We start from the raw sequence: 15916 nt of genomic DNA on the forward strand, positions 1-15916 counted from the left end.
TAGTTAAGTAACAAATTAAGAGTCAATATGGGTACATGTAACTATTTAGTCTTTCAAGATGGACTGACTATTCTCTGAAGTTAGTGATCAGTATTTCATTAAACAATATATTGCAACAATAAACAAGTTTCCATATCCGTTTTACCGAGACCAAAATGTTCTTACATGCTTGAATGATTTGGGATTATATATAATGAAGGTGAGCTATGTATTAAAAAGTGGCACCATCAAAGTTGCACAATAATCAACAAACAAAATATCAAAGGATGTCAATAAAAGAACGAAAGTGCACAAGGCGAGCAATATCAAAGTTACCAGTTTCGCCAAGGGCCAGGCAGGAAGCAAGATTCAGAAGTCTAGACATTCAACAAGATTATGCACGACTAGGGAACAATGCAGTTCGGACAATAGGAAGTAGGGCTCCATTTAATGCCTGCAAGTTAAACCAGAATCAGACAGACGATCACGGTGCTTCAAGTTGAGGAGGGCTTCGAGTTTGTAGTGCATACACGAGCGTGAGAAGATAGGGTGGGCTCCACCGCAATTGAGGCAGCGACCCTGGGGAGAAGTGCACTTGGACTTAGAATGACTATCTTCTCCACACATGGGGCATAGATGCACAGTACTGGTGCATTTGAGGACACAGTGCCCAAACTTCCAACACTTATTGCAAAGTCTAGGGGAGGTAATGTACTCCTGAATGGAGCATCTGGCACCAGCAAGAATAATAAAGGGCGGAAGGGCCCTACTATCAAAGGCGATTTTTACAACTCTAAGGGGCTGACGGCGACGACCACGAGGGGGTCGAGTAAACGTGTCCACCTGGAGGACAGAATGGCCTTGGGCTTCGAGGATATGTTTAATATCCTCATGGGGTGGGCTTGGTCGTCCACCCCATGAGCCCGAGAAAGTACAAGGGAAACATTATCAGCCATGAAAACGAGGGAAAATTTTAATTCACGAATGTGCCCCCACACCCACCATGGAGCCAGAATTAGAGGCAGGACACCCAACAAGAAGCTATCGCCTATCTTGCCGGGGCTCCTTAGGGGTGCGTCGTGAATATACGCCCCACAAACACCACCTTAAGAACCGCGAGTCCGTAGAGAGCGGGTTCAGTGACAAAAGGAGGATTGACAATAAAAGGTTCCCCCTCGCTCGAGACGTTGGGTACTACAGTTCTACAGGTGCAAGAGTATGCCTCCTCAAACACCCGGGCGTCAAAACAAAAGAATGTCAAAAGAATAATCAAAACAGGCAAGAGGTCGGCAGTAAATGACAATTTGATAGGAGAAGAGGGGAGAAAAATTTAACAGGAAAAGGGGTCTGGCAAAATTGGTAAAGGCAGCAGCAGGAGCATATGGCTGCAAAAGTACAGAGGACTGACCCATGGAGCATCACACTCCGGCAGCTGCCCACCAAGCCCCCTCACGGCGACAACGGGCCAGACAGCGAGGGGGTTCTTCTAGATTAAAATTATTGGGTGAAAATGTCAAGCATTACCTTTTTATAAAGGCATTTGCAGCTCTATATACAGTGGGATCAAAACATTAACATTATATGTTAGTTCAATAAACTGGGTAACCTTTTTACAGTTATAAAATTTTAAATTTAATCTTATGCCTTGCTGCCAATGGATATACCTGTATACTGTACCTGACAATTTAAGATTACCAAGTGGCACCTGTATAATGATTTCAGTTATACCAATTTCTATTGCTTCGTCTTAATATTTATGGCCTAGAAACTTTATAGGATAAACAGAAAACTTTACTTTCAACATTTTAATAAAATGTTATCTACATTCACTAATCTACGTAGCAAGATCTACATCTTAAACTTTACGAGAATGGCCGCTGTATTGGACATCAAGATGCGAGTGGATGAAGGAGAGGTATTCATGGACTGGTGTGAACACTTGGAAATTCCTCCCTCTGCCTTCTTCATTACACTGGTTCAAGTTGTGGCCTATACCCATTACATACCACTTCTCACTGTCAAACCTGTCTTTCCCAAGAGCATTTACTATCCTCGAGTTAAAGGAACTAATGAAATTCGGGATTCCTCGGTCTATATCATTTAAGGAGAACGGGTCGTCTGTGTAAATAGTAGCTTGCCGACACATTAGGATTGGCGTGAGGTCATCCTGGGAAAAAAAAAGTTAAAATTTTAGCAAACATTGGTAATATACCCTTGAGAAACTGCAGATTAAGCAAGTCAATATGCAGCATCAATTTTGGAATTTCAATTCTCACCAATTTAGACAGCATTCTACTTATTAGACCCACTGCCAAGACTACCCAGTTTAAGCTTTGACAATGCATGCATGGTAAACATTTGTTCATTTGCAGCAAGATTAAAACAAATTTGAACCGAGCCAAATTTCTGCAAGATTTTATACCTACTCTTCTTCCCACTAAAGCAGAAAATGTAGTTACACAATAAGAATATTTTTAGCATTGCCCTCTACCTGACCAGAGCCTTTATAAATGTTACACTAAAGTAACTTTCTCCTGTAAAGGGAACTTACCAAACAGTAGTTAGAGCCGTATGGTACTGTGCAGATCAGCTCTGGCTCTTTCAAGCTGGAAGAACAGGTTTATTAGCCATATGCACTATATTGTCTTCACTAATAATAATAGTTTATGGGTTGCACAAAATTACTGCTGCTCTGTTAAAATTTAAAGGCACAATGGGCTCATACTTTTGAGAGTTGGTTTAAGCTGTAACCTCACTAAATAGCTACTTTTGCCATTTAAACCAATGACAGTTCAAAGTTTTATATCTTGTTTAACACTTTGGAGCACAGAAAATTCAATATCAAGTCATGGAAGCTACAATTTTCTTCTTTCAAACCCACCCTGTACGACAAACTCTACTGCACTTGTCAATTCAACTATGCCAATTTAATCCATTTTATATATTAACCAGTGCATACTCACTCAAAATAACCATGCTGCTCATAGGTAGAATGATGATACCCATATTTTTTGTCATAGGCATACTCCTCTTGCTTATTCGAGCTCAGGATTCTGTAGTAGTCACGAGTCAAACTGCGACACTGCCTCCTTTCCATAAATTCAGATTCTATGCGCTCCAGGATCCTCGTATCCTCCTGAAAGGAGGAAACTTTTTTAGGGGGTGCAGCGTGGCTAACCTTCACTAATATCGTTATCAGAGTAAGTACATTTGACTTTGCAAGTGCATCGTTTCAGATTTCGTCAAGGGCATAAATTGTTTAAAACGTTATTTACTGCCGTTTACAGCCATTTGCCAGTTTCGTCCATACAGTGTGCATAGTTCTAACATTCACACTAACTATCATGGGGAACTAAATAGCGATACTAACACGTCGCTTGCTGTAAGCTGTATTATAGAGCAGGCTGTAGCCTTTCCGTCTGAACTTGTCAGGCCAGCCGACAGTGAAGCACTCCCAGGCGCCGCTCTGTTGAAAGAAGAGTGTAGGGAAGGGGAGGCAGCCTAGCCCCAGCTGCGGGTGGGCATTCACCTGTACAGACTCCGCCAAGTGTAGCAATGCTATATCGTGCTTCATCGATGCAGTAACCCTGTAACCTGTGGCAAACAAATTTGTTAGATTAGTTTTAATAAAAAAAACTTATGTAAATTAAGACTAAAGGATAAAGGGGGGGGGGGGGCGAGATTACAACCGTTGCCCAATTTGTGACGGTTTAAAAATGTTAAATTTAAATTCCACATTTAATGCGCTATTCACACTAGCTACGCGTTTTATTAAATTTTATTTAATGACTAAAGCAGTTCCTAAAATTTCACCAAAATGTGGACGAATAGTATCTAGGAAACTACTGGCCTTTATGTAGGAGGAATTTTTCCCTGCACGACAAACTACATCACTTTTTAAAGATCAACCATTTCAGGTCTTCCTAATTTAAGGGTTCTCATAATTAAATTAGATACTAGGGTTATCTATAGTACACCGCGTGTATAATTTAACCTAGAAATAAACTTAACCGAGAATAAATGACCGTACTGCAGTTTTAGTAGATAATGCAAGTTATATTAAAGCACAACTCCCCATAACCGGACTTGTCCGACATTAACTCGCCTGGATGGGTAATCACGTCATTCACAGTCACCAACACTGTTTTTAAGACGTTCGTTGCCCCTTCAGACAGGTCCCACTCTCCCAGCGAAACCTGCAACAAATTGAAAGTTAAAAGAATTGCAACACTAACTACATTTTTCTTTGAAAATATAACTACACCGTATGTTACGTGCCGTAAAAAATGAACTTCATAGTATAAAAATGAAGGCCAGAAATATTTTAATCTACTTTCAGAAACTTTCCTTGCGACAGCTTCCTGTGCCGTCACTTTGTAGTTTCCTGTGCTGTATCAATATTAAAGTATTTTTTGCACTGTTAAAGTACGTGCTATGTTAATGTTTTATATAGACAACGCTAATGCGAGCCACACTTTGCTTTGATGACCAAAGGACTTTTGAAAGGATGTTGGGAGGAAGAATGGGGAGGCGAAATTCTTTGAAGAGGATTTGGGTGTGGAGAGAGGCGGCTTTTGCCTCGTCAAAATCCACCTTCAGGAAGGTTTATCTTTTGAGCAATTACCGACACGTCGGCCGGAAGTCAAGATTCTTTAGAATTTTTACTATGCTGACAGCACGAAACTTGTGGAAAATGTGAGTATAATTACCATCCAAATACTGCAAGTGTTCTAGCGAGCAGTGAGAGTTAATTAAAAGGAGGCGGTAACCTTTGAGGACTACGTAGGGAGCTCTATATACTGGAATTTTAACCGTCGTTAGACAGGCGTCTGTGAACGTTAATAGTGTACATAATTACCTGTAGAATAAAGACAGCGTGGGTTCATTGTCTGAAATATTTATCTTATCATATTTGGTAGTTAAAAGAGGAATGCTTTCGCCATGTCCACGGACCACAGCGCAATCTTCCATTCAGCGTCCTAGGAGCTGCAACAATCTTGCGGGTACATTTGAGGTAGAGCAATTTAAGGGGACTTTGCATTCCCCTTAAATTGCTCCATTCATTCAAATGGAGCATTCAAAACAAATATTCAAAACTTCGGTAAAGAGCACCGACGACTATAGCATTTCCATAGATTACGGCCCCTTCCCATACTCTAAAGCGACTCACTGCACAACTTTTGTCCAAGTTAAAATATAGAATATTAATCTAAGTTTTGCTGTACTTGCCGCAAAGTCTCCCGAGCTATAGACGACGCAGTGGGCTGACGTAAGGACGAACTCTGGGTGGATGAGCGCCCCGGAGCAAGCGAAAAACATCACTACACCTCTGTCTGTGTTCTTGGGTTGCACCACTGCTGCCTGTGCGAAAATTAAGTCTGGAATTAACAATATATTCTCCGCCACCCACCTAATCAAACTTCATTAAGTGGATTTTATAAATTTACCGATGAAAAAGATGCATACAGGAAACGCTCACATAGCTGTAACTATTAACAGCGCATAGGGCACCACAAACTAAGCAACTCCATATATTTACATTAAATCAAAACTGACCCGTTTGTAAAGATGAATAATGTTTACAATTTTAACCCCCCCCCCCCCCAACCTTCTAAAATGCTAAATATTTAGTAATTTGTTGACTTTTAAAATGGACCCATTCAGCCAATATGCTTATTAATGGCAACTAATTTAATATTTCAGTACGCCATTTAGTATAACAACTTGGGTGCCAACAGTATTTTTGTAAGTTTTACCAAACAGTTACTACAAGCACTTATTTGAGGATAGGTTGATATTTTAATGCAGCTTTCTTTGCATCTATGTCAAAATTTAATACCAGTAGAACTGTTTAGTCAAGACAAGATATAGTAATGTAAACAATGGCTTCCTATCAAGTGGATCCAAGTCAAATTTTAGATACAACATTTAAAATTACACATTTCTCTACCTCTGCGAAAAATTCTATGCCCTGCAGATAAGTTTACCAAGTATTACCGTTCACATAACATACTAATTTAATTACACTGATACTTCACATCCTGAATCTTTCGTACACTTCTTTACAAAGACTTGTTATAGAAATACTAATTACATGGTAGCGTTTTACTTCAAGCTGTACTTGGCTGGAGGCATTTAATGCACTGTTAAACAGAGAATCGTTCCATGAAGGTGCAAGCAAGAGTACTTACGTGCCAGGGAAATTCTCCATACAAAGCTTCGTTATAATTTTCTGTATCTATGTGTAACGCCCCTCTTGCCAACACTCCTCGTTCTAGCCTTTGACCACACTGCAGTTTCTTCTCTGTAGGCAGTACGCTTGTCGCTCTTCTACGGAAGATAAACAAAAAAGTTCACTTTCAGCTATCAAGCTACGCATATATATAAATTACATTAGTAATTACTTACATTGGCAGTTCGCAGACATTCATTGTGTAGTCTCCTAAACACGATTTTGAGGGCATCAAGTGCCAGGAGTAGGCGTTTATGCCAGTGTTCTTGTAGGCAACGCAGCTGTACAAGTCGGCGCCACTCTTCTTATCGGGTTGTCCGTCCGCCCAGAAGGTTTCCGTATAAAAGTTGTCAAGCTTACCTGGGTAAGGAAGTTTATTGCAAGGAAGTTCATTGCATAACAAGCTTTTAAAAACATTTCCAGCTGTACAGCTTTAAAACTACTAAATAATTACCATCTTCCCAACGGAATTGGTCATCTTCAGGTTCGTAGCGTAGACCGATAATGAAGCTCGTATGGGCCATTGCCACCTCTTCTGTCATCATGTAGCGGACGATGAAGTCGTGAACCTCCCTGCTCCAAACTACTGCCCTACGCTCGCCCAGACACCTTCCAGTAGTGAAGTAGAAGTAAGACGATTCTATCCTGACAGGTTGAGGAAGTGGCCGTAGACTCCCCAGTGTGTTCAGGGCTGAGGTGCGAAGAATTGAGATTATAATACTCTCACATGGTATTGCAGATTAATTTTTGACCCACTTTGAAATTTCCACGGACTTGCAACAAGTTCTCAGTTTCTTTCCTACACAATTTCTTTGGTGCTCTGGCAACACTTTTACTAATCTAATCTTTCCCTAAACCACGAAGTCAAGCCTTTAAACTAATTCAGGCGGCGTATTCAACAATTTAGCATTTTTAATTCCGACTAAATAGGTGCATTGACTATATTAAGCTATTCTGCTTCCCACTGAGTAAAGAATATGTTCTTAACTTTACGTTTTTATTTTAACCCCCCATGCTCCCGATAAAATTATTGTAACTTTACGATCTTAAATATCTACGTGAAGGATAAACTAGTAGAACTCACTCATTTTATAGTCTGGAAGAATTTAGCCAAAATATTTCCAGGCGTAGTATAGTACCCAAGTATTATTACGCCTCTATGTATTTGGCCTAGAATGTTTTAATTTTATTAGCAACAAATTATTTTTCCAAATTCAGTATTGAAAATATTTTTATTGGTCCATCACATCCATATTTATATGATGTGACACAGCTAGGAGGATGGCTCAACTAAATGGCCTGTCGAAGCTTTATAAAGATTCTAATATTTAAACTATATTAATCTACTATAAGCCATCTTTTCTATTTTAAATTTGAAAATTATCGCTTTATGCCCAATTTATTTCTGGGAGTTATTCTTAAAGAGCATGGAAGAGTTTTATAAAAAAAAGCCTTGCATACTAAATAAGATTAGGATTGAGCAAATCTTTTTACCATGCAAGCTGGTTTGGCACCATGTTAAAACTGAAAACTGGCCTTATCCAAAAATATTTAATGTACAAATTTCAGAACTGACAAACTTCACCTTGGCGACATTCTACCACCCGGGCGAGCCCCTGCAGGAGTACCCAGCATTCGCTCTTAGCGGGAGCGTGCACGCCTTGAGACCCGGGACCTGCAATAAAGCCTTCATTACTGGTCGAAGCTTAGAAAGCCCTCAAGCTTTCAAGACAGGTTCCCCCCCCCCAATCCCTTAAAACTAAAGAAAGCAAGACAAGTTAATAGGTACCACTATGCCTGGAACAGTTATATTATGATAATTTAGTATCAACATTTTAGAAACTGTTGGATGCGTATTCTTTACCACCGTATTTGTTGAGATTAAAGTACTCGTAGGTCGGGGAGAAGCAGCATACCGTTTCCTTATTCTCAGCACACCGGGTCTTGTGCTTACCTGAAGGCAAGACAAATGTGGTCTAATAATGTAATAAGCTTTAGAGATTTTACTACAAAGTTTCTGCACAAAGTTAAACTAAAGAAACCAAGTTATCCTAGCCTTCAACCACCCCTCCCAAAATTATTTCTACGTACCAGCTTTACAAATAAGGGGCAAGTTTATCAGACAGTCGATCTTGCGTAGCCTCAGACAGTTAGCCTTCACATCGTAAGACATACTCAAACAACCTTCCTCGTGTTCAATAGCTTCCTTGTTTTCTTTGTAGCAATTTGTTCCTCTAATAATCCTGCAATTTGTGAACACAAGTCTATTAGTTTTATATTAATAAGGCCACACTTTGCACTGAAGGTCTGCCATTAAAACACGTGAGCAACCAATTTTGAGGTTACAAGTGCCATTATCGTGTTCGGGGCTAGCCTCACGAAACTTTGCATGGCAATTTTATATTTCCTGTAAAAACTATATTGTTCCAAACACAGGTCTGATAGTAAAGAGATTACCGACTCTACGACTTTAAAGCACCAGTATAAAAAAGCTTCAGATCTGAAACCCACGTTTATGGGCAGCACAATACGTCCCCCACACTACATCACCTAATGCCCAGTTATCAGACCATTCAGACCATTGGTATGAGGTACCTGGAGCTTTGCAATTTCTTTATTCACTAGTTCTTGAGGAAATCCTTGTGGGAAATTTTACCCACTATATATTACCAAAGAAATTTATTTCCATCTAAATTATATTAAAATCAATATCAAAATCCTCAATCACTAGATTCATTATATCTTACATGACAATGCCTATGATCACACACGCATCATAAGCCCAAGGTGTCTTACGTGACTTCGTGCACGATTTCAAGGATCTAGAAGCTTCGAGAATTTATTAAAAAGCTACTGGAACATTCAATCTATTTCCGGTAAGTATTAAATCTAATACTTAAGAATCAATAGTACTAGCAAGTACTACTTAAAATTAAATTTTATATGTAATTATATATCTTAATCGTATGTCTACAGTAAAAACAATCAATATTCGTTGAAAGCTACCCTCTAAGGATGAGCCAACTCGGGAGAGAAGCGACCTAAGGAGCGCCCCGAGGCTTAGTGTGTACAGAGTGAACAAGTGTGACTGCCTTGCGAATATTATTCTGTAAAGGACACCACAACATGTATCACCAGTGATTACTCTAGAACCGAGAGGGTATCTGGACAATATCTATAAGGAAAATTCCTAGTACTTTATCTAAAAGTGTAGAGTGGAGCACACCTGTGACGCCGCCTCCACCGTCAAGATATCTTACTGCAAACGCAATTAAGGACATAACTAGCAACGCTACCAGAACAAACAGCAAAGCTGTGACAAAAGTGCCTAAACTGTACAAGAGTTTTAACTTGTCTGGCAACTCTTCAGACAAGCACCCGGACATAAGTATATCGAGTGTTGTTGTGTGTTTATTTGCCAATTGCGTGCTTGTATAACCTTGATATATAAAGCAAGTCTTGTTACAGGGCGAGGCAACGCCTCATTTCTGTAAGGTTTTTATTAATCTTGCAGCAACTGAAGCTTTTCAATTCACCTACACTGAGGTACACACCCTCTAGTCATTGGCATTGAAAAGTCCAGTCAAGCGCAACTGAATCTTTATATAAATTAAACCATTTGTAAATATAACTAATCATGCATTAAGTTACCAATTGCCTAGTTATAATTACATGATAAATTAAAAATTTAATGTAATGTTTAGTACTTTGACCACATTTTAGGTCATTTGATTGCATATTCATACATCATACCACGTTGTTGTGTTTATTAGTATATGAATATTGGCCGTTTTAGTCGTGTTGCTAGGCTGGACACTACATGTTTAGATCCGATTTAAACAACCAGTATTCAGTTATTAAATCTTATCCTTGTATTAACCATACAAGCCGATTAGTAAAATTGTCTGCAACTTGATTGTGGATCTTCAATCAACTTCATTTACCTTTAGGGACCCCCCCCTCCCCCACACCTGCCCCTTACTGCCACAGTCTCTTTAGGAAAAAGAGAATTTACGACCCTAGCTAGGGGACAGTAATTATTTTTGCAAACTAATTTTTTAATTTAGTACAGTACAGGTCTAGGTCTCATTGTATCTATCTTGACAATTTTCCCACAATCTTCATAATGCACTCAATTTGTCAGTGCAGGCAACTTGCCACATGCCTTTTGTATGATTAACCATCCCATGTTATGGGGATTGTTAGCATCACGTAACTAGTTTTTTTTGACACGCTGTACTTTTCTTCACATGGTCTAAGGTAGCTGCACAAATGCAGATGTAACTAAATGTGTTAGAGTATGAAGTGTCATAGGGTGATCAGGGTCGAACCTCTACACCCCTATCATTCCTTTCCAAGAAATTAATTAAATCTTAGAGAATTAATTCTGAAGTGGGTGTTTAGTTTTCCTAGTTACTAAAGGCTCCGCTGTTCTTTACATCCTAACGTATCCACGTTGTTTTAATCAAAAATTTTGTAGGTTGTTACAACATGACCAAGATTTTTTCTACACCAATTTATTGTGTTGCATGTTCCTAGTGGGGAGGAAGACATGTGAAGACTAGGGGGGAAAAGGGAAGGGTGGAGGGGAAAGGACCGGGGCACCTCTAACTACCGTCTTTTTTCACAAGCAGTACTTTAACAAGTACATGCTTTCAGATTAGATAGTGGTACATGAAGGTTTGAAACCATACAACCTGGTCTAGCCTTAAAGAAAAATACCGGCGGCATTATTTCCGACTAATTTAGTTTAATTTAAACCCTGTCGTAGCAGTTAAGAATTTAAAATTTAGTTACCCATTATATAAATATTCCTGCATAGGCACAAATATCCATTGCATCAATAATCTTTTGAACTTTCATTAGAAGTTTCCATTTTCAGTAAAGTCCCGAGGGTTCTAGAAATTTTACACTGACACCTGGGCAAATACTCACTTTTCCCACTCAATCTCTTCATTAGTGGAGCGCCATTCCCACCGATGGTCTTCATCGTCCCAGTGCGCGTCCGTCCAGTACGTCTTGTCAACTGCCATCTCAATTTTTTTACTTTTCACAGAAGATAAAAACTCTTCCCATTCCTGAAATAAATTTTCTGGTCATTTTAAATGGTAACTTTCATACGACTGGTAATCTGGAAGGCTATGTTTGCCATTATTTTCGTATTAGACAAAACAAGGCACACAAGGTAGAGTACAGGATTTTTAATCTTTTAAAAACCTCTTAGACAAGATTTCTGCAACAGTGCAGACAGTAGTATTCCAACAGTTTTAGGACCATCACTAGGCAAGTAATATTAGCTCTAGTTATAGGCAAGTTTAGATTTTTTTTTTGTCAAACCTAAAAATTAAATTTTCTAGGATCTTTGCGTCAAGAAAATAGCCTTCCAGGTCTTGTGCCACAGTTATGCTACGGACTGTGGACTACATTAATCTTTTCTAAAGACAGAAGTATGATCTTGCGAAATTGCACTAAATTTACATTTAAGCTAAACTGCTTTCGCCAAATTAAGGAAACCAAGTTAAAATACTAACTACTTACTTCAGTACTCTGAAAGTAAAATGGTCTTGTCCCGAGGCGCCTGCAGTAGTCGTGCACCTGCGCCTGGGAACGCTCTCTCACCTTCCCACCTTTGCTCAGGAAAATGCAGTAACCTGAATGACTTACGAAATTTACTGGACATAAGTGACCTTCCCCGCTATGATCTGAAAATTAAAAACCATTTAATAACTTTTTCTTCAAGAGATCGACATTAAACAAAACGCCATTTGGTTCTTTAATTTGAATATTTATCAAGTTACTAAAGAAGACTTATTTACCCGGTGTATCTACGTAGCAATTTGCTCTCGGGACGCACGTAAGGAGTTGGCTCTCGCACTCGTCCCTGTAGTATTCCGGGTCGAAGTAGGAGTTGTAGGTGCCAGAAGAGCCGTATAAATGGCCACCAGCGAGAAGACTATATCCTGTTTTGGTCTCTGATGAAGAAATAAGGGTAAAGACTACGTTCTTACACTATATACCTAGCACTTTTGCAAGTTAACGTACTTTATTAGCCCAAGTATTTAAACCTTTATCTAAAATAGAATGTACGGCGTCAGATTCGAGGCCAGACTTGGGGCCATCTTCATGCATTTTCCAAGAGGTTGGATAGTGTGTCAGGTTGTGTTTGTTCCATTTAAATACTTTCAAGAGTCAATTCATAGTCAACCCACGGCGATCTTCACGACTGGAAATACTGGTTCTTTCCATACAATTAAGTTTCAGCACTTAAATTTTTCATTTGAGAAGTCATGCTCTCAAAATACCTCAAAATATCAGTACAAGCTATATGGGCAGCTCAAGATTTCCAACAGTGCTACAGTTGTTGCCAGTGGTTCGTTACCTGTGACAGGTTGCTACGGGTGATTAATCTCCAAATCCTGATAGTGATCATTGCAAACAGTAGGAACCAAGTCATTAATCTACATTATTTACTGCCACGTTATTAGATATGCCGGTATGAGTTTGTACCTGGAGTTGTAAAGTCACTAGTCACCAATATTCGTATAATGCAGCCTATTGTGTTTAGATATTACTTACAGTAACTGGATCACCGTACAGTTATTTACATAATTACATAACTGGTACCATTCCCTTTATAGTCTGGAAAAAAAAAGGACGCTAAAAAAAATTTAGGTCTCGTATAGCAATAGGCACTTGCTAGTTACCTGGCAAAGGAACAGATAAAACGTTATGGTGAGCCTATGGGTTCACCATAATCCGTGCTGTTTTGAACTACTACAAGTAGCCGATTCTAAAGCATTATTAGAACTAAATATGTCTATATGGGCCAGGTTTAATTTTAAACCTTTTCCGATTTCCCCAAATTCAGTAGTACCAAATAACACTATGTTCTATGGTCCACATCTTTACTGCAAGTACTGTCTTAACAGGATGATGGGCTGCATAGTACGCCCTAAGTTTGCCCGTGGAGATTATCACATGGCCAAGCACGACTAACCATCCTGTGTGATGGAGAATTTTTAGCATCACGCAGGAACTGGTCTACACCATGTACCTCTCCGTGAAGGGCAGGTGCATAAATTTACATTCAACATGTACATACTAATTCTGACGAAGAGGAAGGGGGGGGGGGGGAAGTCGAGCCGAGGAAGAGACTTCCACAGCCAGACACTTAATAGATTATAACCACTTAGATTTAATCGTGGATGTGCCAATGACCGGCTTGGAGAAAAAGCAAAATGGCCGGTCATTAGGGCCTTTCCCCACTAGCAGCAGAACATTTATCAGTCTTCGCGACTGATCCGATATATACGGTCCAGACTGCTTCAAATTGAAGGGCCATATGAGCCGAACTTCGATCTTAAACTTAAGATTCTTATCACTGGTAATCTCAGTTTCTGAATCCAACCTCTGACATCAAGCTACAGCCTCACTTCGACAAACTTACATTCTAATTTATATGTAATAAAATTCCTATTGTGTCAACTTGCGCTTACTTTTAACACTGCCCATGTTCCTGAAGGCTATACTTTATTTAGGTATGAAAAATTTACATTTTCGTCTAACGAATTTATCATCCAGTTAAACTTCAAAATCACCAGGACGTTAACATCAATGTTCAACGTTAACCATGTTCAGCAGATTTCACATTCTACGAAAAAAGATATGGCTTTTGAATCTTTAAACATTAGCAGTTTTAAGCGCTTGTAAACAATAAGTTAGTCAACTAGTAAACGGTTTAAGAGTGCATCCCCTCAATTTTCTGGCGTCTTAATAGTAAAAAAAAAAAAAAAGTAGCGTTCAAACGCCTGCAAATATACCAACTTTTATAAATGTTTAAAACCAAGAGTATACAGTCTACAACTTACCTTTCTTTATGGGCAAGACACCCGCCCTAGAAATCGCCACCTGCAAGAGAAATCACGAGAGCTTCAGAAATTGTGCAACAAATTTAGTTCCGCCAACATATATAATTTACCATACCACAAAATGCAAGTACCTGTTTAGTACTTTTAGCCATCGATAAAATGCATTCCAACAGCAACATGTTTCATACATGTCGAATTTAATAAAGTCCTATAAACAAAAATATGAACACTTGCCAAACTATTCACCAGCGAACAAGGCAACAAGTAGCAAGAATTTTTCAACACTTCATTCTTATCAAAGTAAATCAATAGTCTACTAAACTGCAAAGTTTCCTTATGTGTTTCGTAGAGTTCAGAAAGCTACCGTCTTGAGGTAGGACTCTGGGGCGGAAAGGGCCACAAAGAATGTCAGAGGGTAGGTTCTGCATGGTAACAAGTCCAGTTGCCATGAGGATAACCCAAATTTAATATTAACCCTGTATTACCGTATTTAAAATTTAAAAATATTTTTTAAAAGTTGAAAATTCCAAATTTGTAATCATCCGTTTCGAAAACTGAAGCTAATCCTTCACAACTCATCGACCACATGATAATACGAACTCTAAAGAACAGCTCATATCCTTCAGTAATCTTTGTTTACAGAGCTCAGATGACACTTTTTCAAAACATAAACATTACTTACACACGTCACCATCACCACAAAACTCCAGGTGGTAAAGAGAGCCATGACAGCCTGTACATAAGCGGCACGCGTCCGTCCACCCTCACAAGCTACCGGTGACTGACGGACTCTCCCCCTTCACACTAATACGATGGTTCATCTAACTACATATCCTCCCAACTGCCTTGTTACCGGCCCTCTCTCTTGCCGTCCCAGACTATCGAGAGCTGTGCGTTTTATGGACATAAATAAATAGTCAGCAAAACGTTTGTGACTTCATAACAGGATTATAATTGCTAATTGCTAAATATATTTTTCCGATTACACTGTAACCGGCCGGTCATCTTAGTGCAAAATGATTCGTTCACAGGCGTATTTACTATTTGGATACAAAAATTTACGTTTTCTTTCGTGAGTTAATAAGCCTAATCAACGTAACCTTACCAAATGTGACCTAACCAAACAAAACATAGCCTAACCTGAACTAACCAGGATTATTAGAGTATTAGCCGTTGGAAAAACAAAACAAAAGGTGATGAGCGAAGCATTAAGATGACCGACTGGTTTAGGTATTGGGTACACCTAAATATATATTTAATATTTTAAGTTTGTACTGTGCTAAGACTAGGTTTCATCTAAAACACGCAGTATGCTGCAGTAGTGAAGGCAGTCGGCTCACAACCGAAAGGCCCCAGGTTTGATTCCCACAGCAGGACAAGGACGTTTTGTCCCTTTTCACTTTATGCTTGGGGTGTTATGCAAGCATTAAAACAACTACCAAGAAGTCGGGCAGCTATTGTGGGTTACATCATGGGGAGGTCAGGTGTTGGCTAAGGGATGGGGTACTTTGATAAGCCAAACAGGCTTCCTGACCCCGACAATGGAACACCTTAAGCCCAGATGTAATGCCAGTGTTACAAATCGCTTGCTCTAAGGTACATGATCCACGTTGCCGATTTTTTAAAATTACAAACAACTAATATTTATAGCAATACAACAAAATGACTGTCTAAAATAGGAAACCAGACGCTCGGGGGTAACCACATCCAACATTTACATAAGGAACATGAGGCTATGTGAGTACCATAAGTCAGTAGTTGTCTTCCCAAGTGCCAGGCTTTAAGAATATCTGCAGGAGAAAAGGGGGAGTAAGAGGGATGTTGGAGGAGAGAGGAG

The 15916-nt window shown here is 39.3% G+C and overlaps 1 protein-coding gene across 1 annotated transcript; it reads right to left on the reverse strand.

Moving 5' to 3' along the window:
* Positions 1-1769: 1769 nt before the first annotated feature.
* On the reverse strand, positions 1770-14905 carry LOC123773998 (uncharacterized). The gene is made up of 17 exons (XM_045768046.2): positions 14762-14905; positions 14080-14119; positions 12028-12183; positions 11750-11913; positions 11147-11289; positions 8303-8454; positions 8076-8165; positions 7797-7886; positions 6666-6902; positions 6388-6571; positions 6171-6309; positions 5209-5340; positions 4085-4175; positions 3350-3573; positions 2943-3115; positions 2531-2585; positions 1770-2146 (listed from the first exon to the last, which is right to left on the reverse strand). The coding sequence occupies exons 1-17, from the start codon at positions 14804-14806 to the stop codon at positions 1835-1837; spliced, it is 2427 nt and encodes an 808-aa protein (XP_045624002.1). The 5' UTR covers positions 14807-14905; the 3' UTR covers positions 1770-1834.
* Positions 14906-15916: the final 1011 nt, after the last annotated feature.

This window comes from Procambarus clarkii, chromosome 91, assembly GCF_040958095.1.
Source record: "Procambarus clarkii isolate CNS0578487 chromosome 91, FALCON_Pclarkii_2.0, whole genome shotgun sequence".
In the NCBI taxonomy this organism is placed as follows: domain Eukaryota; kingdom Metazoa; phylum Arthropoda; class Malacostraca; order Decapoda; family Cambaridae; genus Procambarus; species Procambarus clarkii.